Consider the following 25,698-nt stretch of genomic DNA (forward strand, 5'->3'; position numbering starts at 1 on the left):
CCTCCTCCCCTCCCTTTCCCAGCTCGGCATAACCAAAATCTGGATTCCCCCCGCCTGCAAAGCAGCCGACGCGAAAAACGGAAACGGGTATGACATCTACGACCTGTGGGACCTAGGCGAGTTTGAACAGAAGGGCTCCACCCCGACAAAATGGGGGTCAAAAGCGCAACTGGAGGAGCTTTGTAGAGTGGCGGAGGGGAGGGGGGTGAAAGTTTTGTTTGATGCCGTGCTGAATCACAAAACTGGAGCGGACTACAAAGAGAGGGTCAAGGCGAAGAAGGTTGACCCCTTGGACCGGAATAGGGAACTAGATGGGGGGGAGGTGAGGGAGATTGAGAGTTGGACGGGGTTTACGTTCCCGGGGCGGGGGGGGAGGTACAGTGGTCGAGAATGGGACAGGAGACATTTTACGGGGGTGGATTGGGATGACTTGACTAGGGAAAAGGGGGTTTGGAAGCTGGGGGGGAAGGAGTGGTGTGTGGATGTGGATGAGGAGGTGGGGAATTATGACTTTTTGTGAGTTCACCATGGGCATTTGGGAAGGTAAGGGAGTGCTGATGAAGTGAACAACAGAATGTTTGCCGATGTTGACCACCGACATCCGGACGTGCAGCAGGATGCTTTTGATTGGGTAAAGTGGCTGCCGACGCAGCTCAAGATTGGAGGGTTGAGGTTGGATGCGATTAAGCATTATAGCTTCCAGTTTCAGAAGAGACTGCTGAGGCACATTGACGATAATGTTGAGAAGGGAAAGGACTGGTTTATTGTTGGGGAGTACTGGAGAGAGGACTCTGAGTTCTTGGCCAAGTATATTGAGTATATGGACCACCGGATTTCGCTGTTCGATGTGCCGTTGTGCTCTAATTTGAGCAAGATATCTATGGCTGGGGAGAGAGGCGACCTAAGGGACCTGTTCAAGGATGCTTTGTGTTTGTGGAAGCCTAATAACGTTGTGGTAAGCCCCTTAAACCTTCTGACAAGTGACAAAGTTTAGCTTTCGACTAACGTGTATTGCATCAGACATTCGTTGTTAATCACGACACACAACAAGGCCAGTCCCTTGAGGTACGCTCCCGTGACATATCACGTCTTCCATAACGTTGACTAATCGTCAGCATCACAGACTCCCGTAGCCCCCTGGTTTCTACCCCACGCCTATACCCTCATCCTCCTCCGCGCCAACACCGGCGTGCCCTGCGTATTTTGGTCTGACCTCTACGGCTCCTTCGCCTCCGGTCCCTCTTCTTTCATCCCTCCCATGTCCGGGAATCCCACCCTCCTCGCTCGCCTCATCCTCATCCGCAAGCTCTACGCCTATGGCACCCAGCATGATCTCTTTTCCCACCAACACTGTGTCGGTTTCACTCGTGAGGGTCACTCCGCCCACGGTGGGGGTGCTGGGCTAGCGGCGGTGATGGGTAATCAGTGGGGCCTGTCAAAGCTGAGAATGTACGTTGGGAAACACCACAGTGGGGAGAAATGGATCGATTTCTTGAGACTGTGTCCCGGGGAGGTCATGATTGATGATGAGGGTTGGGGGGAGTTTCCTGTGTCGGGCAACAGGGGTTGCTCGGTTTGGGTCAGTGAGACAGCAGAAGGGAAGGATGAGGTTATCAACCTCAAATTGTAAGTCGGAGCCTTGATGCTCGTGGTTCCCTGGCACCCAGCGCTGACCATGATAGTAATTCGGATATCTATGGCATCGAGGCCGAGATGAACAGGCGACAATCCATGTTCGAGAGAAGACAGTATGAAATCGAGAGCATGAGCCGGAGAGCCCTTGCAAGCAATCTTCCAACCGTTTAAATCTAGATATGTAGCCTGATAACCGAAATAAATATCACGTTATTCGAAAGTCAATACACTCCTCCTCATGAAACGCTTCCCCATCCATGACTCCGTGGACGTATGCTTCGCCAATGAACTGCATTGATCCATCTTCTCTCGGACGGAGGATCATTGGCACCCTGCCGCCTCGAAGCAGAGCCACTTTGTCCCCAACCTCGGTGAGCTTAGGCAGGAGACAAACCCGTTTTGACGCGGTAATCCCAAGTCGCCTGCGGGGCGTATGCGTTGTATATGTCGCAAAAGCCTCAGGCAGGTCGTCATCTTCCATTTTGACAAAGGTGGTGACCGCAGCCAATGTGGTGTACGTCTTTGGTGCATATCGATCAATCCTCTTCTTCAGCTTTCGAATCGAGTACACCGCCTGGAGCCATCCGTCAAAGCGGCTATCGAATACCGATGGTTCCAGCGGACAAGGCGTTGCTGTCGTGATAGTATCTCGGAAAATGGCGCGGCGGTCTTCATGCGGCTCGCCCAGCTCTGCAGCAACAAACTCATCCCACTGCAGAAACGTTTCCCTCATTTCCACAACATTCCCAAAGATCTCGAGAAATGCCTTGGCGACATATGGCACAGCCATTCTCATTCCTTTCCACCATGCAGATATAAAATGCCGGATGGGTCTTTCGGGATCCAAATCTTCCCACCGGTCGGGAAAGCTGTCGGCTTCAGCGATCATCGCAGGATCGTTTAGCATGTGGTCCAGGGACCCTTCGTTGCGGTCGTCCTGATTTGGTGGTACCTGCGTCCTCCCGAGTTTGGCGATCGTGTCGATGATGTGACCGTCGAGAAGCAAGGTTTTGTCGTTGTTCTCCCATCGGGGGTTGGATCTTAGTCCTCTAGAAGCGTGAGTAGTTCGCGGTTGGCCTTTTGCGTCGTTCATCAGCGGGAGCGCGAGGTTTCCAACGGAGCCCCAATCAGGAATCCAGGACGGGAGATTGGTGACTCTCGGTATCTTGTATGGGTAGCAGAACCCAAGAGCATCGAGATTGCCAGATTGTTGTAACAAGGATTTCGTCGCTTGGCGGTACACATCCTCGGCATCCAACCGATAGTCAACCTCAATACCCACATCACGGCCTTCGCTGAATAGACCCATCAATCCAAAGATCTTGTCCTGAGGCATCTTGCAATCACGCCAGTGGGACGAGGCGAGATAGTGGAGGAGCTCGTCCCCGACATCTTCAGTAACGAGCTCCGACCCGGGCTGTCTCGCCTCTCTGATAGCGTTGACCAGGTTGAGCGGCTCAACACCAGAGTTGGTCTTGCTCCCGGCATATATCTCGGAAAAGTCGCCAAAGCCCAATGCTGTATAGTAAGGAATGGCAACACAGAGAAGATCCCAGCCCAGCTCGTGTCTTTCCATGCACAAGCGCGCCTCCTTTGCAAGTACAATCTCCTGCAGCGTCCAAATACGAGTCCACCACGGATTCTCCAAAAAGATGACGTTCCATTTGGGCTTCAGCTTTTTAATACGGTCGTACGTCGTCCCATCTTCATCCTTTTCTCCCTGCTTTGGAACAACCTCACGGCCCTCCTCTGCGAGCTTCCGCGCCTCGTTGCCCAGGATCTCGATGGCTTTAAAAAGAGGATCAATCCCCGCTAAGTGATCAAGCCATTTCCCTTCAGAATAGGTAAGCCGGTCCGTATTCAGGGCCCCCAGTAAGCAGCATGGACAGCCTAGCCAGACAAGAGTGCGGGCCGCCTTGGTGTAGATGTCGCCCATCAGCATGACTTGGCTGTTGCGCTCATCCATGTCTTCTTGGTTGATGCATACTGCGTCCACCCACAAAATACGGGACTTTTCCTGATATCTCAGGTGGAGAAGAGCGCTGCGGAGGTTTCTGCCAATCTGTACGGTGGCGCCGTCGATTTGGATTGGCGTTGTCTCGGTGATGTCGCCCCAAACGTAGGAGAGGGCTTCGAAGCCTTCATCGTCATCGTCGTCTGTCCATGGGTTGTTCAGGTCCAATTCGATGAGCTGACATTCGATGTCAGCGTCGGCTCTCCCAGGAAGCAAGGTCAGAACCCGGATGGCTGACTTGGTCGTTGACGGGAGCGGAGTGTATTTGTATGGAGAGGTGGTGGATTTGTTGGTGTAACAGTATGCTTCTGGCTTAGGCGTATCCTCCGTCACGGGGTCGCTATGGTTGGAAGTCTGATCTTTAGTCGATGTTTGTGTCGGTGCTGATGGCCCAGTTTCGGTTTGGCTGGTCTGAGTGGTGGTCGACTTTGGCACCGAATCATGTTCGTTGGCCCAGTCTTCGAAACGCTTCCATCCGCTATGTAATTTTTTGAACATGATTGAGTTACCTCTTGAGTCGCCGCTGCCTGTTTGACCATCAGTGCGGGGAAGTCTGCAAGTCTCTGCTGGCGGCTTCTTTCCTGAAGGAAGTCCAAATTGTGCTGCCAAGCAGGGACCGCCAAGGAATCCCTTGGCCAATGACATTTCACCTTTTCATGCACAGCCCTCCTGCTGACATTTTCCCCTCTCAAAGAAAGTGATTTTAATTTCAATTGACAAGATACCACTGGCAGTCAACCGCGAGCAGCACCATATCGACATATATCTACCACCATGTCGGCAATCCCACCATCCTAACCCTTCGATTATTCCCGAGCGACGACGACGACGCTCCTTTGGAAGCGGAGCTGACCAAATTGTCTCTTGCAACTCTTCCCCATTGAATACTTTCATATGGATGGGGAGACTGCAGAAAGCCCTTCACGATCACTATCAACGGCTCATCTCTTCCGATCCCCATTGCCAGGTCGTGGACGTTCCGTGCCTCCGATCCCTCCCCGTTTTAACAAACATTGTTTCCCATTTCATCAATGTATTGAAAATGACCACCAAACTCAAATTGACTGCTCGCTCGCACCAAGCCCACCACACTGCAATATTGAGCAGCTGACATCCCAACAAGGCAACATATCAGATGTCGGTGTTGGCAACCCAGTTGAGCACCACCACTCAACCCCCAACACATGACCGATATCCCCGACATGATCAAACAAACAAGCGGCACAGCAAGCAACAAACCACCACCCCCTTACGGTCAGCCCAGGCACACGACCCGAGAGGTCGGAAACGAAAAGATGAATGGTCGCACTGCAGCTCGCGTAGCCCCTCCCTCCCCACCTATCCGCAGTCTTGGTCAGAATTTGTCACGTTTTGCCGGGCGGCGCTGCATGTCTACCTATCTAGCTACCGTAACACATTCCTGTTCTAGATTGGATTCAACTTCCGATTCTCTATGCCTGTTGTTACACTGTGATGGATGATATTTTTGTGGCGGCGTTATCTGTGGAACCAAAAGGACATCCTACCCACAGGGTAGGCCGGGTGGTATATATCTATCTCTACAGTGTTAGTCTACATTGACACAAAAACTAAACGCCCGAGTACCCCCTCGCGTATGTCAAGACCCTAGTTTTGTCTGGGGCCCGGAAAACACATCCGCACGCGTGAATCCTGGGTAGGTCGTCATGCTCCGCAATTAGGGCTCATCTCACCTTCAACGGTCACCAGCGGCGTAGACAAATGATAAGATCGTTGCATCCGCTGATTCCGAACAACATCATTTCCCGTGGTGATTGTTCTCATTTATTTCACTACCGGAATGTGATCCGAGGAGTCTACTCAGTGTGTCAACCTGCGAGGCGCAAACAACACCGCCATCAACGCACCTTTTGGAGAGTGTCGTACTGCTGCGTTACCACAGTATTCAAAGCGACTTCAGAACAATCACATTCTTGACCCATTCAACCAAGTAAAGCAAAAAAAAAAAAAAAAAAAAAAAAAAACCGTTGAATCAGGGGTATTATGATGTGCAAAAAAAAAAAACACAACCACAACAAGAACTCAGCCAAATTGACCTCACTGCAAACTCCACCTCCTCACCTCCCCCACCCTCCACTTCCACATCTCCCCCGCCAGCATCTCCTGCTGCGTAGCCACAAACTCCTGCACATGGCCCAGCATAGCCTGCACAAACTTCCTATGCCCCTTCCCCCCCGACATCATATTCTCGACACTGTGCTCCATCTCCTTGATCTTGCCCAACAGCCCCGGCGTGGTCGGTCTGTTAGGGTTCACAGTCTTCAACTGACTCACCGCGCTGGCCCCATTCGCAGGCCTCTTCTCCTTGAGAATCGCCCCTTCAATTTCCCGTAACATGCTGTAGATACTGGGGTGTAAGAAACTGCTCGCCTCGAGCTTCATGTTTTGGAGCTCGAGGTCCTTGTAGATGCGCTTGACGCTGGTTTTGTTGGTGTTCTTCTGGCGTTCGAGATAGTCCCGCATGTGAGTGAGGACCTTTTCCTTTTCTATCCTCCGTTGGGCTGGTAAGGGTGTTAGTTGCGGCGACGTGGAGGAAGGGATGAAGAGAGGAATACCATCTAGCCCGCGCGGCCCATGTGCTTGTAGACATCCCACTGGTGTCGCGAGGACAGCTTGTGTTTGCCCTGTCCAGTCCCATATCACAGTCCTAATCTCTCGCTTGAATGCCTCCTCCCATTCCAACACAAGGGCAATGTTTGCCAGCTGGAGCGAGGTCAATCGAGAGCGGGATCCCGGCTCTGTTTGCCAGGAGAATTTGGGACTGGATGAGGACGAGGAGAGACTCGCATAAGATCGTCGAGCTGCTTTGCGAACGACGGCTCTGGACGCAGCTAGTTGGCCGTCGTCGTCGACAGCTTGCCAGGTGAGGCTTGCTGGGAATAGGGTAGGGTTGATCTGGAATGCCCACATGACATTGCATTCCTGTGAGAGGAGAGATACTCGTTGCTTTCGGCCGGCGGTGCCCGGGCCAACGAGGTCGAGAACACGGATAGCCGTGGCTTCGTCGATGCCATCGCCTACCACGGGCGTCCACCACAGCTCGGGGTGAAGACGCAACTCTTCCACTCTTGTCCTGATCAAAGGGGAAAGAGAACAGAGAATGTTCACCCGCTCTGGTGACCAGTCGGGTGTGATACCATTTGACCCATCTCCTTTGTTGGGAGGGCAAATGCGGATGCTCTGGCAAACGGGATCTGGGGGCGGTTGGCTGGCGTCTTGCAGCATGGGGACTGCACCTGGCTAAGATCAGCAGACCACTCTGAAGCAGTGAGTGTGGACAAGAGAGTTACCTGAGCGGGTGTCGCCAGCATTCATGGGCCACCCGCTAGTGCTGGAGAATGTCGGTTCTCCTTTGTTCGGGCCTGGTGACCCAGACGCCTGCGATATCCTGTCTGTCTCTGCTGGGGACGGAGGCCAAAAGCTAGGTGAAGAAGCCATCGCGGGCGAGTTTGAAGGGATCAAAAAGGTTCCAGAGAGGGCCTGCGCCAGGTCGATCGCTGAATGAGGGTCATACCCGGCCTCAGCGTCAAGTGACCCCTGCATCAGGCGGGGCGGAGGAGCCGGCGCAAAAGGGACAGAAGCTTCGAAGGGAACGGAGGGATATTGCCATTCCAATGCTTTGTGCCTTTTGAGTCCCCAGACAGGCAGCTGTACAAGCTTTTCATTGCTGTGGCCGTTGTGTGCAACCACTGTCGCACATGGGTATCCAACGACCCAAACTCCAGGTTGGCAATCATGCCCCAGTTGGCATCCAGCCCCACGTCTGCGGCGGGCGTACGGCTCGGCACGGGGGTTGTAACTTGGTAAACACCGTGTCACAGATAAGAATGGCATTTGTCCTTCCTTCAACAGACGCCGACAGCGTCAAAGATAACGCCGGCGGCTGTCGTTGGACGCTACCCTGGTCGCGCCGCAGTATATTGAGCACTGTGCCGCTGCTAGACCGCGCCCGCGCCGCAGCTCGCATGTCCCCCGGCCTGCACGACATCTCCAGACGATTCCAGGAACCGCTTCTAGAATAGCGCCGAGAGCTGACCCCGAGAAGGATGACGGCACAGTCCAGCTTACAGAATGCCCTGTCGGATCTGCCCGCAATTATGTATCCAACGAAGAGGGCATCCAAAGTCCAAATGCTGCCCGCGGCCCGTCGCCATTTCCTCTCCTCAACACGCTGAAGGTCCCGGTGCTGAGAGATGGTGACAGTCACAGTCGCAGAGCTTTCGGCCATGGCGACAGCGGCTCCGGCCTCCGCCGTCGACTATGCCGACGTGCTTCGGCATCCCGAGAAGTACTACCAGGTAATCTAGATGCCCATTCCCAGCAGTTCGGCTCAGTTCTGACACCTTGTCCATAGGGATTCGACCTTGTCTGGATTATGATCTCATCAGCCTTGGTCTTTATCATGATACCATCCCTATCTCTCATATATTCCGGCCTTGGCAATCGTTCATTCGCGTTAACACTATTTCGACTTCCTTTGATCACGGCGGCTTTCGTTGGCCTTCAGTGGGCACTCTGGGGCTATCTTGTCACCTTCACCAACTCCATGCTGCCCTCGAACTGGTGGGGCGGAGAGAACCGAGCTGGTGGACTGCGAGATGTGGCAGGGCGGCCTGTTGTGGTGGGAGATGGACCCGACGAGTCTGCCGTTATTCCAGAGCTGGTGTTTGCGTTATATGAGGGTATGTTTGCTGCATTCACCGCCGCCGTGGTCTGTGGTGGAACCATGCACCGAACACGGCCGAGGCGCTTCATCATCTTTATCAGTCTTTGGTCGTTACTTGTCTATGACCCTGTTGCGAGATGGACATGGAGCAGCAAGGGGTGGCTGAGGGAACTTGGGAGTTTGGACTTTGCTGGTGGAACGCCGGTCCATATCGTCAGCGGAACGACGGTGGCCGCTTTTGCTGTCTTTTGCTCCATTGAATCGAGGGGCAACCTGCTCGACTTCCTCATCGACGCTGGCCACAAGGTTTGGCGACGAGTTCAACATCTCGCGTATGGTGTGTGGAGCATCCTGAGAATTGTCATCTTGTTGTTTACATGTGGACACCTCAGAGTCCCGGAAGGAGAGGACGCGCCAAACGAGGAGCTATCAGAACAGGGCGTGGAAAGCTTCCCGTACAATATCAACTTCGTTGTGCTTGGAACGGCATTTCTCTGGTTTGGTTGGGCTGGCTTCAATGGCGGTTCCGCTTTGGGTGGAAATTTGCGGGCGGTCTCGGCATGGACTGCCACCCATGTCTCGGCTTGTGCTGGCGGTGTCACCGGGATGCTCTGGATTTGGCTGATGAAGGGCGTGCCGGAAACCGATGTTGAGCTGGAAGGTGGCGATCCCCGGGACGAAGCTGCCAGAAATCGTGCTATGGCAAGACAGGCCTTCGACCGTATTTCGGTATTCTTCTTTTGCGATGGTGCCATTGCAGGACTGGTGGCGATCACGCCGGCAGCGGGTTATGTGAGTTCGCCTGACGCTTCAAGTGTGCCCTGTGTCTAACATCTTCAGGTTCCCGTCTGGAGTGCTCCAGTGTTTGGTGTTGTTGGTGCCCTTTGCGTCAACTTCCTGAAAAAAGAAGCCGAAATATTCCTTCGACATGACCCTTTGCAAATCTTTGCCGTGCACGCCGGCGGCGGTGTTGTCGGCATGGTTCTCACTGCTCTTTTTGTCGAGTAAGCATCTGCCTTCAAAGGTGCTCAAGTTGATACTGACCTCTCCTAGCTCAACAACAATTGGCCTTGATGGTCATTCGACCATCCCCCACCCCGAATACAGCACTGCGCAACGTGTGGGCTACCAGCTCGCCGATGTCTCGGCGGGCATGGGATATACCTTTTTCATGACACTTGGAATTTTGTACCTGATGAAGTTGGTCGCCTTCATGTTTGGGAAGTCTTCTTGGAGCCAAACAGGGGTGTATAGCGACTCGAACAGGTTGGAGGACAACTTCCAAGCCGTGGTTCAACAGCAATGGCGCGGTGATTTGGATCCTGAGGGGCGGCCGTTCGGAAGGCTCGTCGCCCCATCGCTGCCCCCGGCGCCCTCAAGGCCTTTGAGAGATGATGATATTCACTTGGAGCACCTCAAAAACCTGCCAAGTCCACCGAGGAGTGCGACTTCAGGTGCACAAGTGCCTCCATGGGGCATGATGCCGGAGTTGCCAGGGAGCCAGGGAATGCCGCCATGGCCGAGTTTACCGAGTCAGGGATTGCAGCCGCGCACGTAAATGAATCAAAATAAAAGTAGTCTAATTTGAGAATTGGGAGTTATGGGAGGTCCAATGCACGATTTCTTTGGGATGCTCTGTAGCATGTTTGATCGAAAAGTTAAAGACGTGAACTCAGAGCCAGGAACGCCAAGAGCCAAGCGATCAGCCAATCATCGAACGGGATCTTACCAGCGACTGAAAGGTCGGTCTTCCTCATGCTCTTGTGAAACAGCAATAGATAATCTTTTCTCTTTTTTTTTTATTTTTTTTTTTTTTTTTTTTTTTTTACATATATGGCGGGTTTGCAGATCTCCATCGTAACGACTCTCTTTCATGGGTAGCAATGGCAGGGATTGAGCTAAATATCTTGTCTTCCTGCCGCTCCTTCCACATGTCATCAAGCACACTCGCCATTTCCACCAGCACAATCCGCCTTTTGCCGCCGGTCGAGTCCACCAGAAATTTGATGCCTGATACCTCCGCCATCACCGCGCCTCTCGACTCGACAAGACGAAAGAACTCTTCGGCACTGGCACTCGATGCAGTCTCCTCACTCATCTCGCCTGACCAGACCAGTAGTTCGATCCACGGTTTTACTTTGACAGCTCGACCATTTGAGTTCCGAGCGGTTTTGGAGTTAACAGACTCTGACTGGGCACAGTATTGACATGGGAGTGGTTCTCCTGCTCTACCTCGATTCTCTTGTTCAGACTTCGTCGCTGCCTGGGCCATGGCTGTTCCAATCAACCTCAGCAATTCAGTCTTCGTCCGATGACCCATTGAGTCCTTCACATTGATATGCGCAACAGCCATGTTCCACAATTCATCGATCGCTGCCTCATGGGCTCTGTTTGTTAAAGTTGTCGCAAAAGACATGTCCAGGGGTGTTTCATTCGACGACCTCTTATTCACGTCCTGTAACAGAGCGTCAAACTCCCACAGCCACACAACGCCTTCTGGAATGATCTTCTTTTGGTCGGATTCGGAAACCACGCAAGTCTCCACCAAAGTCCGGCACTGCCTCTCAAGTCGCTTTAACCGGCCTTTCGACAGACGAATGTCTTGACGCAAAGAGTCCAGTGTCCCAGTCACCTCATCCTGCGTGTCCTCTCCCAGAGCCTCAACACGCGTTTGGGCCAAATATCGAAGCAGAGCGAGACCGAGAACGTCAGGTGGAGTGCAACGAAACAGCTTGTTGGCGCGGTGTTTTATCTGATCGGGGAATATGACAGACTCGATGGGCTTCATGCCCTCTGGCTCCCCATCAACCCCGAGCAATCGAGATACACTCAGGGCTTTGTCCCGAGCTCGAATCCACCGGATGCACTCGTCACGAAAGCACGTATCGCAGTAGATCCCTCCTTTTCTTGCCGGCCATACCCGATTTCCATCCTTTCGCTCATCTCTGACCCCCAATAAGACCGGGTTCCATAGTGTCGAGTCTACTTCAGCTTGCGGACGTTCAGCACCAAGGTTTGGGATCGACACCTCCTCCACTGCCTGGTATGTCTCCGCCTGCGCTTCTGCAGCGACTGTTGGCGGCGGATCATTTACCCGATCAAACCCGAAGGGGCTCTGATTCCCTATTCGAGTTCTCAGGTTTAAGGGGACGACAGAGGAACGTCGTGGCCCTGGAGGGAAAACTTCCTGCTGCTGTCTAGTTGCTACAGGGCTGTCTGGAGAAAACGGAATGTAGTCGCCTGCAGCTATCATCTTGATCATACTCTGCATAGGTGAGATTCCAGGGACCACGTTTCCTCGGTCCGCCTTATCCTTTGGCTTCGGTGGGGTTTCCCCCCTGTCTCTTGTCTCGTTTGGTGGCCATGGTGGACCAAACGGAAGGTAATCCTCGCTCATCTTCGGATCATGATCATCAATTCTTTCTTCCTCTGTGGGACTATCCTGACCAATCCGTGACGTCTTACGAGCTGATTTATACTTTTTCGATGGGTTGGGACGGCTTTTGATGGACCGAGTCGTCGTCTGTTCAACAGAGGCCCTGCCGCTGGAGGACGCAGAGCACTCCGTGACTTTGGGATCCCACCATGGTACATCGATTGGATCATCGGTGTCAGCATTTGATGAAAGCGACCGTGAGGAGCTTTGCGATGTGGTTGTTGGCGGTTGTATTCTGGGGAAAGCCCGAGCCCTTCGATTCGACCTTGTATACTGTGTGGTGTCAACTCTTGGCTTCTTGCCTGGTGGTTCGCTATCAGGGTACAGCTCCGAGAGCGGCGTGAATGGGAGGGGTCGTGCTGGTTGTTTTCCCGTCATGATGGGGGATCGTGGGGGAGTCCCGGGCTGTTGTGTACTGTGTGGCTCGCGGGCTTAGAGCATTCTGGGGATCTTGTCGTTGGGTCAAAGGTGTGATGGCCCGTGGAGTGTGTTCCTGGATGGAAGTGGTTCTATTTTGGACGAGGTTTACGTGGTTGAAGATATCCGTTGGATTATCCCTCCTGTTCAAAGCTCACCTTATGGTGCCTGGTTCGACTTTCTTTGTTGCCACCCATTCCACAGAGTCTCGGGCCCCCATAAAGTGGCAGACTTTGACGACACGCCTGTTTCCGGCATGTTATAAGTGCGAGCATTGTTCACTTCAAGACAAAGAACTTATCCATGGCTTACCTACACCACAACATGGCACCTACATTACTTGTGCAGTGGTCAACAAGGGCTATTGTCGGCCTTGCGCTGCCCCTTTTTCTTTTTTTTACAAGTTGGGAAAGGCAACCACCGGCCTAACCACAATCAAATCCAAGACGTTACCAGAGATTATCTTCTGTTGCAAATACTCCAACATACGACGGCCCGTCTTTCCGTCCACCTACTCCTCCAGATGCATCAACCCACGAACTGCCTTCCCTTTCGAGCATCCAGTCGACACAGCCCCTAAATCGTCACCCACACCTAAAGGCTGCCCTCCATCACCCCATAATGGCTCAACCCGCGGCGGCTCTCAAACACGGCAACAAGTCAATCCCAACGCCATGGATCAGGCACCCCGTTCCCTTCTCCGGCCTTGCCTCGCTTACACGCACGAGGTATATTTTGCCGGGTGAACACTATGATTTTGCATGCGCGGGCCGGATGTATCATGTTGTGTAGTTGGGGCAGCCCGTGGGAGCCAACTTGCCAAGGTCCGGTTTGGATACTACTCTATATTCTGTTATCTTCCGCTTCCCATGTGTTGTCAAATAACCCTGAAGTCAAACCACACTAAGCAGCGGTCCCTAACCGGAACCTACCTACCTAGTTGCACCCCCAAAGCCAAAACACACTTCAATGTGAGCCAGCCTAGTGGTGGTCGTAAATCAAGCCATGTAGCCGCACTCCCGGCGTGGCGCCCTGGTGTAACTCGACTGATTACCTCCGAGCAGTAAGCCACCAACCTGACTCCCACCCCTCCCCCCTCACAAACAATATTACATCTCCGGCCGGGATTACCAAACCTACAACTCCCTATTCCTCCCGAAGTGAGCTGCCCAACTACCGACTGCAACACCAATCAAACCTCCCCCAAAAACCTAATTGTTCCATCGTGCCCGATGCCAAAGTGGCGTTAATACCGAAAAATCATGCCAGACGCTACAGTAAGCTCACAATTTGCTGCATTGTTTTCAGGGCAAGCCTTTCTCTGCCTTAGTTATTGTACAATGTCCAAAGTCAAACCTAGCATAATGCCCGTTCATCACAAGGCAGGCAGGTCCAGAAAAGTGTTTCTGTTTCTTCCACAAAGAAGGGGGGTTTCCTGGCCAGAATCTGCTGTGCAACATGCCAAAAGGCGCCACTGTAACCACACCATTGTTGATCCGGGCCCCTGACTCCGGATCACCACACCATGTTCTCAACCTCACTTCTTTCTTCATACATTTCATTTCTTCGCAAAATTCTTGAAACATTTTTCTCCCGAGTAAAAACAGTGCCCTAGCTAATAATGATACTGGTAACAAAAGAAAACAAAGACTAAAAAATGGTAGTAGTAATCCAGCCTCCCCCCCCCCTACCAAAGATATTGACGGCTACATGACCCCAGCATTCACCCTTCGCCCTTCCTGACCAAAGCAGAAATTACATACACTCTATTGCCAATGTGTGCTCTGTTCCATTGCCCTCCTCTTTCTGCACCTCCCCCACTACACCTTCAACTCCCCCATAACCTCCTGATAATTCGACAAGATCAGCTTCCCCCTCTCCTCACTCCTCACCTTGAAGCTCAAATGATACGGCAACGGCTCCAAAATAACATGGCTGTTTGTCGCCTGCGTGTCAATTGGCACTGGTACTCCCGTGCGCGGGCAAATCTTGGGACCAGATTTGAACGCCCAGAGATACGAAGCTCCAAAGACAAACATCTCGTCATCGACAATATTCTGCCCGAGGCAAGTACGTCGACCCCAGCCAAAGCTGTGCATGGCCTGCCCCTCGCGGAAGTTGGGGTACCTGGTAAGAGGTTCTTGATACGTGGGCCACCCGGGCTCGAGCCAGCGCTCGGGGCGGAAGTTGTCGCCGTCAGGGTACTTTTCGGGGACGCGGTTGAGGCTCCTGTGCCAGATTGTTAGCAATTTCATGTGAAGATGGATCCGCAGAGAAAGATACATACCACTCGCAAGCGAGAATAATAGTCCCCTTCTTGATGGGAACCCCCCTAAAAACATCATCCCGCTCAGCCTGATGAGGAACACCAAGCGGAACCCCCGACCTCCACCTCACCGTCTCCTTCAAACACGCCCTCACAGTCGGCAAGTCAGGAAAGTCTTTCATAGTCGGCATCCTGTCCCCGCAGACCCTGTCAATCTCCTCCTGTGCCTTCCTCTGCCACTCCGGATGCAGCGCCATGGCCATTAAGAAAAACTTTAGCGGTCCACTAATCGTCACTACACCGACTAGGTTCACAAACCCAATCATGCAGCTCGCAAAGATCTCCTGCTCCTCTTCCTGATCCAGACTCTCGTTCCCTTCCCTCTTCAATTGCTCAAAATACCGGTAGGCCCACGTGTCGTTAGGGAGCGTGCCCTTGAGCATCCTGTCCTTGGCCAGGCGGAAGTTATTAAGCCACCAGGCCCGCTGTTCCTTCTCGCGCTTGATTTCAAAGTTGTACCATGGGTTCATGAACGAGGGCAGGTGCCAGAGCGGCGTGACGGTGTTGGTGATCGGACCGGAGACGCTCATGCAGTGGAGGGTGGTGTCGGCGCTATCACCGTTGGCCTTTCCCTGAGTAGCGTCATCCCAGGCGAGTCGGGACATGACACGGCCGCAGTACTCACGCGTGTAGTCGAGGAATCGGGCGGGATCGATGAGGAGAAGGCCGAGGTAGCGTTTCATTTCCTTTTCGCAGTGGCCGTAAAAGTGGTGCTTGTATGCTTCGGCCATAGCGGCGTGTGCCCACTTACGCTGCGTCTTCCATGTGTCTGAAGGCGACAGATTAGTTCGTGGCATTCGATGAGAGCAGTGAGAGAGAAGTCTTACCATGACGGTCCATCAAAGCAGAGTATCCAACTCCCTCCTTGTGGTTGATGAGAGATCGAATCTGAGGCCGACCGGAGTAGATGTGCCCTCTCTTAACCAACAGCTCCTCCGCAATCTTCTCGTCCGACACGATGATGAACGTCTGATCCACTGCCCTGGTCTGGAAAATAGGTCCATGTTCATCGGCCCACTCCTTGAACTTCAACCACATGGAAAACCGGGGGAGGTCATGAATACGGCCTACAAAAGGATACTGCTTGGGACCGGGGAACTTGGCCACCGTGGTGACCAACTTCTTCTTCTTCCATGACAGGATCTGCTGGATGGCCGAGTAGACCAGACTGGGGATGGCGAGATAGAGCAAGATGAGCGTGAGGCCCTCCATCTTGGCTTGACTGCCTCTTCAGGTATCCACGGGAAGGAAGGTGAGAAGGTGTCTGTGGAATGGTTCGATGATTTGCAGAAACAAGGTGCAAGATCAACCAGGGGTCAAGGTCAACGATGAATGTGTCCTTTCCCTTTTGCTCTTTCTGACTCTTCAACGACCTCAGGGCTGAGAAGGGCGGGGGGTTGACAGGATCAGGGCGCTTTCCGCCTTTCTGAAAGGCAAGAGCCAAGAGCAACGGAAGCCAGGGCAGGTGGGATGGGCGGATGGAAGTTATATCTGTCTCATACCAATGCTCTTTCCCTTCCGGGATCCGAAGACAGGGCGGTCCGTTGCTGTGTGAGACATTGCCCTATTAAGTCAAGTCTGTCACCCGGAAACGTCGTACATCTCGCTTCCCAGGACCACAGCCAATATGGCGCCAGAGCTGCCAACACTATCGCAGGAAGCTCGGTGGCCCAACCGCTTCCGGCTGCGTGTTTGGATCAGACAGTGGAGAGAGTCCGTAGAGTGGGCGATGGCGGCGGGCATCTTGAACAGGCTGTTGGTGCGTATCCTGGTCTGTGGGATTCCGCGGGCTTCAGAGGTGAGCATGTGGCCGTAGCTCTGCCGCGCCGTAATTAGGTCTTATTCGGGGAGTATATTATCTCAAAGTGCCTAGGAGACAGATGTGCGATTCAGCCTATTATCTGCCAGGAAATGTTGCACTGTCTAGCCCACTTACATCCGTTCCGAAGAGAGAGCTCGCGCCCCAAGAATAGTCAAGACCGGCTTGAAAATGTGCAGAATAATTGCCTTGTTCCCATCGTTCAGGTTCATGATGCACGAACTTCCCGCTCCCCACAAACCAAAATTCCCTCCTGTACCCGGATTCCCTTTCCTGGTACGCTCCCAACAACGGCCGGGGAGGCACCAATAAGAGGTCCAGGATCCAGCTATCAAGGACTGTGCCTCATCATATCCTGTTGGAGTAAAAGAGGGCGATGGAGGTGAGAAAGCCGTTGACTATCTGGACGATATTAGTAATGTCACTACCGTAACGCCGCAGCCGCCCTGTCAGCGCGAACCGTCGAACAATGCGGTGTGTTTGTGCGCAGGTGGCCGTCTCAATTAGTGCTACAATGCCAGTACGGCAGAATGCAGTGGGTTCCATTTCCGTTAAAATTCTGTCTCACCACAAGGCCGGAAACTGGCAGGGGGTGGTGCTGGGCACATGTGTGTGGAGATGGTGACAGGACATTATTTGGGGATGTCCGCCACAGCATCGCTTGACAAGCGAATGAAGAGCCACACCATTCTTCAATGGGCCAGGCAGAACATGTCAGACGGGAGCGCGTTGGCGACCAGATTCTTGGGACAACAATCCTCCGACTTTTGTTGCATCGAATCTGGTGCCTGTGTCTGAATAAACGACTGGATGGAGCCGTCACTGCCATTGATGGCTTTGCACGTAAACTCGGATAATTCTGCTCACTCCGGACCCGAGAGAAACAGCAATACCGGTGCTGCCCTCACCACACTGGCGAGTAAGCATATTGCTTTTTGACGTGAGTAGCCCGCCGGCGGTGGGAAAGAGTTGCCGGCGGCTTTTCGGTTGGTCTGATAGTGACAAAGGCTGAAGGCTGCATCATTGTGAGACCATCTCCACATCTGCTGTGATCGCTGTCGCACCACTGCTGCCATCTTAGACACCAGGATCGGAACATTGCAAACCAGATGCCGTGTGTAGGCCACACAGAACCACCATTGTCAGCATCGGACTAGAGTTTGTGTCTTCTCGCAAAAGGGTACGAAAGACTAGAATCATCAAGAGTTCTGTCGTGTGATGTTGCCTTGCTCAGCACGTGATTTGGACTGGGTATCTCGGTTCCATCGATCATCACGGCAGTACCTTAGCTCTCAGACCCTGAGCCTCGTCTGGCCTGGGTTGGGATCGGCATCGATGTGTCGTGGTTTCGCGCGGAACATACTAGACGGCGCTTCTTCGGATCGGAACGGGTTGTCTCCAACCCACTGGAAAAGAAATCAGGTCGGAGCTGATTCTGGTCAAGCAGATTGCTGCACGCAAGGGATGCCGGGATCCAAGACGCATGTTTCGCCGCGTCTGCTATGTTGATCGCCCTTCTTATGTGCTTGAAGAAGGAAGGGCGAGCTGTGATACGGCAGCTTTGAAGTCGGGACCGAGACTCGCATCAAAAACCGAGGATCTGTCTGTAAAGTATTAAGTGTCAGTTCCACGCCGTGAGAAAGTTGTTGACCTCTCACTTTCAGCTTCTGAATGTCCTGCAGAGCATCGTCAGCAGTCAATGATGCAGCTACGTGGCCGTCTGGAGGTTGAGACAATCTTGATATGCCCATCGCCTGGCCCATTCATTCGACCAACGAGTAGACATCGAAAATCAAGCCGTTCACCAGAGCCAGCAGACGTGGAATCTCTACAAGGCCAGGCAGGCCGGGCCGAGGGTTCCACGGGGTAGAGACATGATAAACGCCAATTGGAGCTGCATCTGGTTGGTCTGAAAAGTTGTTGCCCACCACCGCAAAAGTTGACTGATATGGAAGACGTTGGATTATGATTCCACCCCCCAGCGGGTGGGGCTTAGAACAAAACGGCGTCCTTGTGTAGCGATGGCGTTCCTTTGTGTTCCCGAACATGGAAGAGGCTCGCGCTACAGAGCATACCGCAGGAAGATACTCCGTAAGCTGGAAATGGCGTTGCAGGCTGGATTGGCCGTCCTTGGGCCCTGTGGTTTTGGCGGATCGCAGGCGAAGACGGAAGCCACCAATTGCAAGCAGGGCATTGCGTTGGTGTTCCCAGTCGGCATCGAGAAGATTGCATCCCGAGATCGGGAGCAGTTTCAGCGGGAAGAACAGCCTGGAACCCCTGCTTCCCCGAGAGACCCGCAGGCCACCACCAGCTGGCCCCAGCTGCCTATCTGGTGCCCTATCACCACTTCCAAAATGACCCCGCCAAACACAGATTTGGTGCAACAGCCCGCCTGATGTCATCTTGCGCGCGTACCTGGTGAAGGCACACGGACTGCTCGGCTTCGGGACCACGCGTTCAGTTTTGCAGCAGAGTGAACAGTGTCTCGCGCGGTTGCTCGAGACGGATTCTGTCAACATGACAACGTGAGTCTCAACTGTCGTGGTACTTGTTATTGACATCAGGCTGACAGCGGGGCAGCAACAGCATCCTGTCGCTCCCCTTCCGAAAGTCCGTACAACTCTCGCTCTCCTCCTCGCTTCGACAGTACATCTCCAAGAAGTATGACCAACACCCGGACATGTTCCGTCATGACCTCGAGGTCATTGACTCCCTCCGCCGCGATGCCGTCAATACGCGCGAACCCCACTCGACCGGTATCAGGAAACTCCAAACTTATGCCGCCCAACTGGTTTGGATGAGCGGGAAATTCCCAATTGATGTGGGTGCAACGATATCCCTCCCTTGACCACGAATTTTCTGACTATTTATTTTCTTGGCCAGATTGGCGTCGACTTTACATGGTACCCGGCCCTGGGCTACCACACCGAGCACCCCCTCGTACAGAACAATCTCCAATACGAGCTACTGAACATTCTCTACAACCTCGCTGCTCTGTATTCACAACTGGCGATATCGTCGAACCGAAGTGACACCAAGGGGCTGAAGACTGCTGCGAGCTTCTTCTCTCAGGCGGCCGGCGTGCTATCCCATATGAAGAAGGAAGTCCTCCCCGAATTGCGCATGGCCAACCCACCAGACGATATGGACGAGGCCACGTTGGAAGCATTGGCTCAGCTCTTCCTTGCCCAAAGTCAAGAGTGTTTCTGGCAGAAGGCCGTCATGGACCAATACAAGGATGCTTCCATCGCCAAGTTGGCTGCTCGCGTGTCTGACCTCTACAACTTGGCAGTGGAGGCAGCCATGCAGAGTGAAGCCATCAGCTCTGCCTGGATCCACCACATGAGCGCCAAGCATCACCACTTTGCCGCCGCTGCCCAGTACCGCGCTGCTTGTGATTGCTTGGAGAAGAAACGATACGGCGAGGAGGTAGCTCGGCTGAAAGACGCTGTCAATTGCGTCACTGAAGGTCTTAAGGAGTGCAAAGGCGGCTACATTAGCAAGGCTGTCGTTGACGATCTCCATGGCCTCAAGAAGCGCGTTGAAGAGGACTTGAAAAGGGCCGAAAAGGACAACGACATCATCTACCTGCAAATCGTGCCGCCAAAACCTGAGCTCAAGATCCTCGAGCGTGCTAACATGGCGGTAGCGAGTGTTCCATCGCAGGTCGCAAAGCCTTACGAATATTTCGGGGATCATGCCGAATTTGGACCTGCCCTGTTCACCAAACTTGTGCCGTTCTCGGTTCATGTCGCTGTGTCCATCTATGAGGAGCGAAGAGATCGCCTTGTCAACAACAACATCATCGCCGAGTTGGAAACCATGACAGACAGGCTCCACGAGATTCTTTCGAGTTTAAACTTGCCCGGGTCATTGCAGGCTCTTGAGAAGCCGCTTGGTTTACCCGGTACCCTTGTGCAGCACGCCGAAGAGATTCGACAAGCCGATGCGCTGAACAAACTGCAGCGTGGTTTCGCCGATGTCGAGAAGCTTTGCGCCAGTGACAAGGCTGTGTTTGAAGAAGGAAAGGCTCTTCTGGCCGCCGAGGAAGAAGAAGACCACGCCTTGAGGCTCAAATATGGCACACAAAGGTGGGCAAGGCCCGAGTCGAGGGCTGACCCCAGTCATGACGGTGGGGCCAAGCTGTGGAACCAAGCAGGCGACATCGACGGATACTTTGCTTCGAGTACGTCTAGTGATGCTGTGGTTCGAGAGAAGTTTGCAGCGGTCAAAGAAACCCTCGCCATCCTCGCCGGCCCAGACCGTGGTATGATGGACTACATCCCCAACAGTCGCAGAACCGAGATCCCAGAACTCCTCAAACCAGCCATAGGACGGCTGCGGGGAGTATACAACGACGTATTACGGCTGGAGTCAAGGAGGAGGAAGCGGATCGAGTCTCTTCGTGCCAGGAGCCGGGCCGATGACATTAAGGGCGACATCATGGCTGAGGCGGCGCGTCTTGAAAGGACATACCCCAACACTCCCATCGTGCCAGCTCACTTTGAGGACTTCTTTGACAAGCGCCTGGACAGTCTTTATGAGTCTGAACTTGAGGCTCTCGAGAAGGAACAGGCCGATCAGGAGAAGATTATGAGCGAGATCCAGCGGGCCAACCGTGACTTTGAGTCGCAGAAGAAAGTTATTGGCGAGAGCGGCAATCGGGAGCGGGAAAAGGCTCTGCAGAGATTGGATAATGCTTACTACAAGTACAAGGAGATTGTTAGTAATATCGAGGTTGGGCGGAAGTTCTACAATGACCTCAGTCGTATTGTTGAGCAATTCCGCAACCAGGCGCGCAGCTGGGTGAACGAAAGGAGACAGGAGGCGAGGATGTTGGAGGAGTATGTTGCCCTTTCTTCCTTCCTGGCCGTTCAAGAATTATTACTGACAAGCTCTTCCAGTGAACTCTCGATGCCACCGCTAGCATCGCTTAGTATGCGATCCAGCCAGCCCCAGTCGCCGCCGCAAGCGTACCAGTCCCCGGCTCCGTCGTCGTACTACATGCAGTCGCCGCAACGGCAGCCTGTTAGGGCTCCTGCTGTTCACAGTCCTCCTGTTGAGGCGCAGATTCAGAGCTGGGCGGATAATGTGCCACAGCAGCAGCCTAAGCCGATGCCACCGATTGCTTCGATGCAAGGGGCTTGGATGCCGAATATGGGCATCAAGTTCTCTGGGGCAGGTGCAGGTGGCTCAGGGGGTAGTCCGGGACAGGGTCAGCAGCAGGGTGGTGGGAGCTCTTCGGGGCCTGTGAGGGGGACATGGGATCCTAACAGTGGGATTAGGTTCGGTTGATCTGCGGAGGAGTGTGTGGTAGTGGGACATGTTGTACAAAAGAACCTTGGACGTGTTTTTCCTGGCTTGGATAGGTAGATCAAACTACGACCGCTGTTGTTAAGTGATAATCCCTTTAATCGGAGCTGGAATTGTGCCATACTGTCGGGCTAACGTAGCGCCATCACAATGAGATAGTCCCCGAATACCTTGTTCCCGATCGCTGACCAATGGTGTTGGTTACATGATCTGGTTCCACTCGTCCAAAAGTCAGCTACGTAATCATCGACGAGGATTGGTGAAGTGGACAGACTTGGCATGATGCATGGAAATGGAGCCTGGGATGATCGAGAACTACATAAACCGATTGTTCCTCCCGGGTTAGGCTTCATTACTTGCATTACATCACTCCACCGTGACAAGAAGAAGCCCAACGACACAACAGCAGCAACATATTCAACCATGGCCACCAACCAAGTCACCCGCTGGGTCACCAACCAAGATGGCATCGAAAACCTCACCAAAGAAACAATCCCTATGCCCACCCCCGCCAAGGGTGAAGTGCTGGTGAAAATCTCGGCTGTCTCGCTCAACTACCGCGACACCGAGGTCGTGAACGGGCTATACAACTACTACGACAAACCCGGCACTCCCAAGAAGCCCTTAGTTCCTGTGTCAGACATGTGCGGGACTGTCGTCTCTGTCGGCGACGACAACAGCCCCTGGAAGGTAGGGGATAGGGTTGTCTCGACGTTTTTGCAGTCCCATCTCACCGGTCAGGTTTACCCCGACCACTTGGCTACTGGGTTGGGGAAGCCGTTGGATGGGTGCTTGCAAGGTTACAGGGTTTTTGGGAGCGAGGGTCTGGTGAGGGCGCCGGGGTATTTGACGGATGAGGAGGCGAGTTGTCTGCCTATTGCGGGGGTGACGGCTTGGATGGCGATTCATGGGATGGGGGTTAGGAAGGGGGAGGGAGAGACGGTTTTGCTGCAGGGAACTGGGGGGGTTAGTGTGGCGGGTTTGCAGATTGCGAGGGCTGGGGGGATGAAAAGTGAGTTTGATGTCCAAAATGTTGAGGGAGGATAGGGTTTACTGATGAGATGTTAGCTATCATCACCTCGTCGTCTGATGAGAAACTTGAAAAGGCCAAGGCTCTTGGGGCGGATTACGTTATCAACTATCGGACGAGTCCGGACTGGGAAAGAGAGGTTATGAAGATCACGGGCGATAAAGGGGTGGATGTTATTCTTGAGACGGGGGGTGCTGGGACGCTGTACAAGTCTCTTGACTGCGTTGCGTTTGGGGGATTGATCTCGTGCATCGGGTATGTGTCTGGGCGGGAGGATAAGGCTGGTGAGGCAAGGGTTAATTTGAATCTTTTGGCGCTGCGGAGGACGGTCACGCTGAAGGGGATCATCAACGGTCCAAGGGATAGGTTTGAGGAGATGTGTCGGTTTTACGAGAAGCATCAGATCAGGCCGGTGGTGGACCGTGTGTTTGGGTTTGAGGAGGCGGCTGAGGCGATGAAGTATCTGGCCGGTGGGTCGCACTTTGGGAAGGTGGTTGTGAGGGTTGAGTAACTATAAAGCGTGGAACTGCATACGCTTATTATTGCCTCTTCGATGTTGTGGCTGATAAGCTCTGAATGGCGTCTTATGAGAGTTAAAATTTGGCTAAGGTAGGTAAACGGGGCTTGCGGTTTTGGTTCGCGCACAACGCAAGGTTTTCTTTTGTCGAATATTTCCCACACTATTTTCATTGACGGACACTCTCCCTCTCATTTCTTCCATCCCGGCCCACGACACCGTTTGATATTCCCTGCACCAGCGCGTTAATATCCCCATAAGCAACTTCTGGCTGCCTACTTCATCCTCAACAAGAGGAACAGGACGACCTTCCACAACCAGCTTGTCCTTCATAATGGCTCTTGCAAAACTCCCCACTGAGCTGCAGACCCGTATCTGCGAAATCTTGAACGAGGAGCATCGGGATAGTCTGGTATCTCTCTCGTTGACCAACCGACATTTTCGGGCGGTTGCCAATACGTGTCCGCTCAGCATTCTGACCTTGACCGTTACGACTGAAGGTTTTGAGAAACTGATCCAAGATTGCTCCCAGTTCCTAGGCCAGAATGACGGCTTCCGTCATGTCCATGTCCTTGTGCTCGTTGGTTCAACTATTGTTGACTGGAACTTGGCTGATAATCCGCTCCCAAGGATATATTTTGGGCGAGGTCCCTCGGATGGATTCGATGACGGCTTTCAGAGCCCTACTGCTCTCTGGCAATCGCGCCGACAAGGCATACCGCCTCATACCTGGCAGAGCTCTGATCGGTGGGACTAGAACTGGGCTCCTTTGGCCAACTCCATAAGCCAGTTACCAGGACTCACTGACCTCATATACAAGGCGGCCGAGGAGCTTCCACCATGTCTGCTGCGCGCCATCGAAAATAAGAGTACGATATCACGCCGTGTAACACGGCTTTACCATCACACTTTTCGGCTGCGGATGCTGGAAGCTGTCATGGATGCCTAATGTCGCGTAGATCAAGGCGTATGCGCTGGATATGATGGTCCATACCAATGACCCAACTCCCACAGCGCCCGTTATGGATCCTCACGAATACAATATCATCCGATCTCCCTGCCTCTATGGCGTTTTTTTGGTCAACGTCAAATACACCATCGACCTCATGACAAATGTGGTATCCCCCATCATGGATGATGGCAAGTACCAGGACACAAAACAAATACTGCAGACCGAAGGACTTGCCCCGAATCTGGGCGAGATTTTCGTGTATGCACACCGCTCTTTCATACCCGGCTCATCCAGAAGCGGAGTTCAGCTGGTAGGGAAACTCGGCAATGGAAATCGACGGCCCCCTCCTCTGCCCATAAAGCGGCTCACTGTTAGGTCTTCTCTCGACTCTGGACCAGTTGAAATCTGTCAACTACTGGATCTTAGCGCTCTGAAGACTCTCGAGCTCAATTGGCCCCCGAATGAACAGAGGATTGAATTGTCCGAAAAACTTCGTTTACCTTCCCTGACAACGCTCGTGGTGGACTTGTCTCTACTAGCTCGAGGCCGAAGTAACCATTCCCAAGTCAAGCTCTTCATCCGCGCTCATCCAAGCATCAAGCAATTACAGGTACGCGTATAGGATTGGTCAATCGCCTCATTTGTAGGGGAGAACCACCATGGAACGGTGTTTCCAAACATGGAGTCCTTATGCTTTCAAAACAGGCGATATAATGACATCTTCAAGGCCGTCGCCAGTTTGCTGATTTCGGCGCGTGAAATTGAAGGCTTGGGTGCCCTGTACCCCAACGTCAAGTGTCTGACCCTTCCTGTCCGTAGGTCAAGGGGCATCCCACAGGCGGCGCCATGAGCTTCTGGGCCTGGTATTCATTCTGGCATGCCACCTTTTCACCAACTCCTTGCCATTTTTATGCCTTTTGTGTTTACCCTGAAGATATGAAGCCAAGGCAGCCGCTCCTACCGTCAATGTGATGACGCCTCCGGTGACAGCCATATCTACAACCGCTGTACCTGCCACCGCACCCGTCGCCATACCTGCCGCAAAACCGGGCCCTCCACCCATCAGGATTGCCAGTATCATAGCATCCGGATTCCAGCTCTCCCAGCGATCCGAGATCTCCTTTTCGCTCAAATTGTCTACTATGCACCGCAGATGCCAGAGGGCAAATTCTTGGCAGTTCCATAAAAAGTTTTGGTATGTCTTTTCAAAAAGCTGCTTCCATATATCGTTTGCTAAGAATGGGTGAAAACGATGAGCACTAGCTACCAGTAAGGAGACGGGGTCAGGTATACTTACCACATTCTTCAATCTTGTCATCCGGCCATGTCGTCTTGCATTCACCCAAATTAATAGGCTCATATTCAAGCGCTTTCTTTTGCATTTCCTCGATCCATTCCGACTTGGGCTTGATGCGCAGGTTGTGCGATAGTCCGCTTGGATCGTCGGGTGTGGCGGCGACTTCGTAGCATGTGTCGCCCACGCAAACTGTCCAATGGTTGATGGTAGCTTTGCGCCATTTGTTGAGGAGGGGGA

At 53.1% G+C, this 25,698-nt stretch overlaps 8 protein-coding genes across 8 annotated transcripts; 4 read left to right on the forward strand and 4 right to left on the reverse strand.

Annotated features, from left to right (window-relative positions):
* Nucleotide 1: 1 nt before the first annotated feature.
* PODANS_5_180 (uncharacterized protein) lies at nucleotides 2-1,630 on the forward strand (the record flags this gene model as incomplete). Its single annotated transcript, XM_001904295.1, has 3 exons — nucleotides 2-516; nucleotides 574-955; nucleotides 1,124-1,630. Coding segments are annotated over 3 exons (1,404 nt in total), but the record flags the coding sequence as incomplete, so codon positions are not given.
* Nucleotides 1,631-1,840: 210 nt separating this feature from the next.
* On the reverse strand, nucleotides 1,841-4,294 carry PODANS_5_170 (uncharacterized protein; the record flags this gene model as incomplete). Its single annotated transcript, XM_001904296.1, has 1 exon — nucleotides 1,841-4,294. The coding sequence occupies one exon, from the start codon at nucleotides 4,292-4,294 to the stop codon at nucleotides 1,841-1,843; it is 2,454 nt and encodes an 817-aa protein (XP_001904331.1).
* Nucleotides 4,295-5,725: 1,431 nt separating this feature from the next.
* On the reverse strand, nucleotides 5,726-6,913 carry PODANS_5_165 (uncharacterized protein; the record flags this gene model as incomplete). Its single annotated transcript, XM_001904297.1, has 1 exon — nucleotides 5,726-6,913. The coding sequence occupies one exon, from the start codon at nucleotides 6,911-6,913 to the stop codon at nucleotides 5,726-5,728; it is 1,188 nt and encodes a 395-aa protein (XP_001904332.1).
* Nucleotides 6,914-8,063: 1,150 nt separating this feature from the next.
* On the forward strand, nucleotides 8,064-9,912 carry PODANS_5_160 (uncharacterized protein; the record flags this gene model as incomplete). The annotated part of the gene is made up of 3 exons (XM_001904298.1): nucleotides 8,064-9,146; nucleotides 9,195-9,358; nucleotides 9,462-9,912. 3 exons carry the CDS (start codon nucleotides 8,064-8,066, stop codon nucleotides 9,910-9,912), a joined length of 1,698 nt encoding a protein of 565 aa, XP_001904333.1.
* Nucleotides 9,913-10,179: 267 nt separating this feature from the next.
* On the reverse strand, nucleotides 10,180-12,168 carry PODANS_5_150 (uncharacterized protein; the record flags this gene model as incomplete). The annotated part of the gene is made up of 1 exon (XM_001904299.1): nucleotides 10,180-12,168. The coding sequence occupies one exon, from the start codon at nucleotides 12,166-12,168 to the stop codon at nucleotides 10,180-10,182; it is 1,989 nt and encodes a 662-aa protein (XP_001904334.1).
* A 1,859-nt stretch (nucleotides 12,169-14,027) lies between these two features.
* On the reverse strand, nucleotides 14,028-15,745 carry PODANS_5_140 (uncharacterized protein; the record flags this gene model as incomplete). The annotated part of the gene is made up of 3 exons (XM_001904300.1): nucleotides 14,028-14,436; nucleotides 14,495-15,302; nucleotides 15,361-15,745. The coding sequence occupies 3 exons, from the start codon at nucleotides 15,743-15,745 to the stop codon at nucleotides 14,028-14,030; spliced, it is 1,602 nt and encodes a 533-aa protein (XP_001904335.1).
* Nucleotides 15,746-18,921: 3,176 nt separating this feature from the next.
* On the forward strand, nucleotides 18,922-21,647 carry PODANS_5_130 (uncharacterized protein; the record flags this gene model as incomplete). The annotated part of the gene is made up of 2 exons (XM_001904301.1): nucleotides 18,922-19,173; nucleotides 19,236-21,647. Coding segments are annotated over 2 exons (2,664 nt in total), but the record flags the coding sequence as incomplete, so codon positions are not given.
* Nucleotides 21,648-21,944: 297 nt separating this feature from the next.
* On the forward strand, nucleotides 21,945-23,206 carry PODANS_5_120 (uncharacterized protein; the record flags this gene model as incomplete). Its single annotated transcript, XM_001904302.1, has 2 exons — nucleotides 21,945-22,677; nucleotides 22,734-23,206. The coding sequence occupies 2 exons, from the start codon at nucleotides 21,945-21,947 to the stop codon at nucleotides 23,204-23,206; spliced, it is 1,206 nt and encodes a 401-aa protein (XP_001904337.1).
* Nucleotides 23,207-25,698: the final 2,492 nt, after the last annotated feature.

Source organism: Podospora anserina, chromosome 5 (assembly GCF_000226545.1).
Source record: "Podospora anserina S mat+ genomic DNA chromosome 5, supercontig 1".
In the NCBI taxonomy this organism is placed as follows: domain Eukaryota; kingdom Fungi; phylum Ascomycota; class Sordariomycetes; order Sordariales; family Podosporaceae; genus Podospora; species Podospora anserina.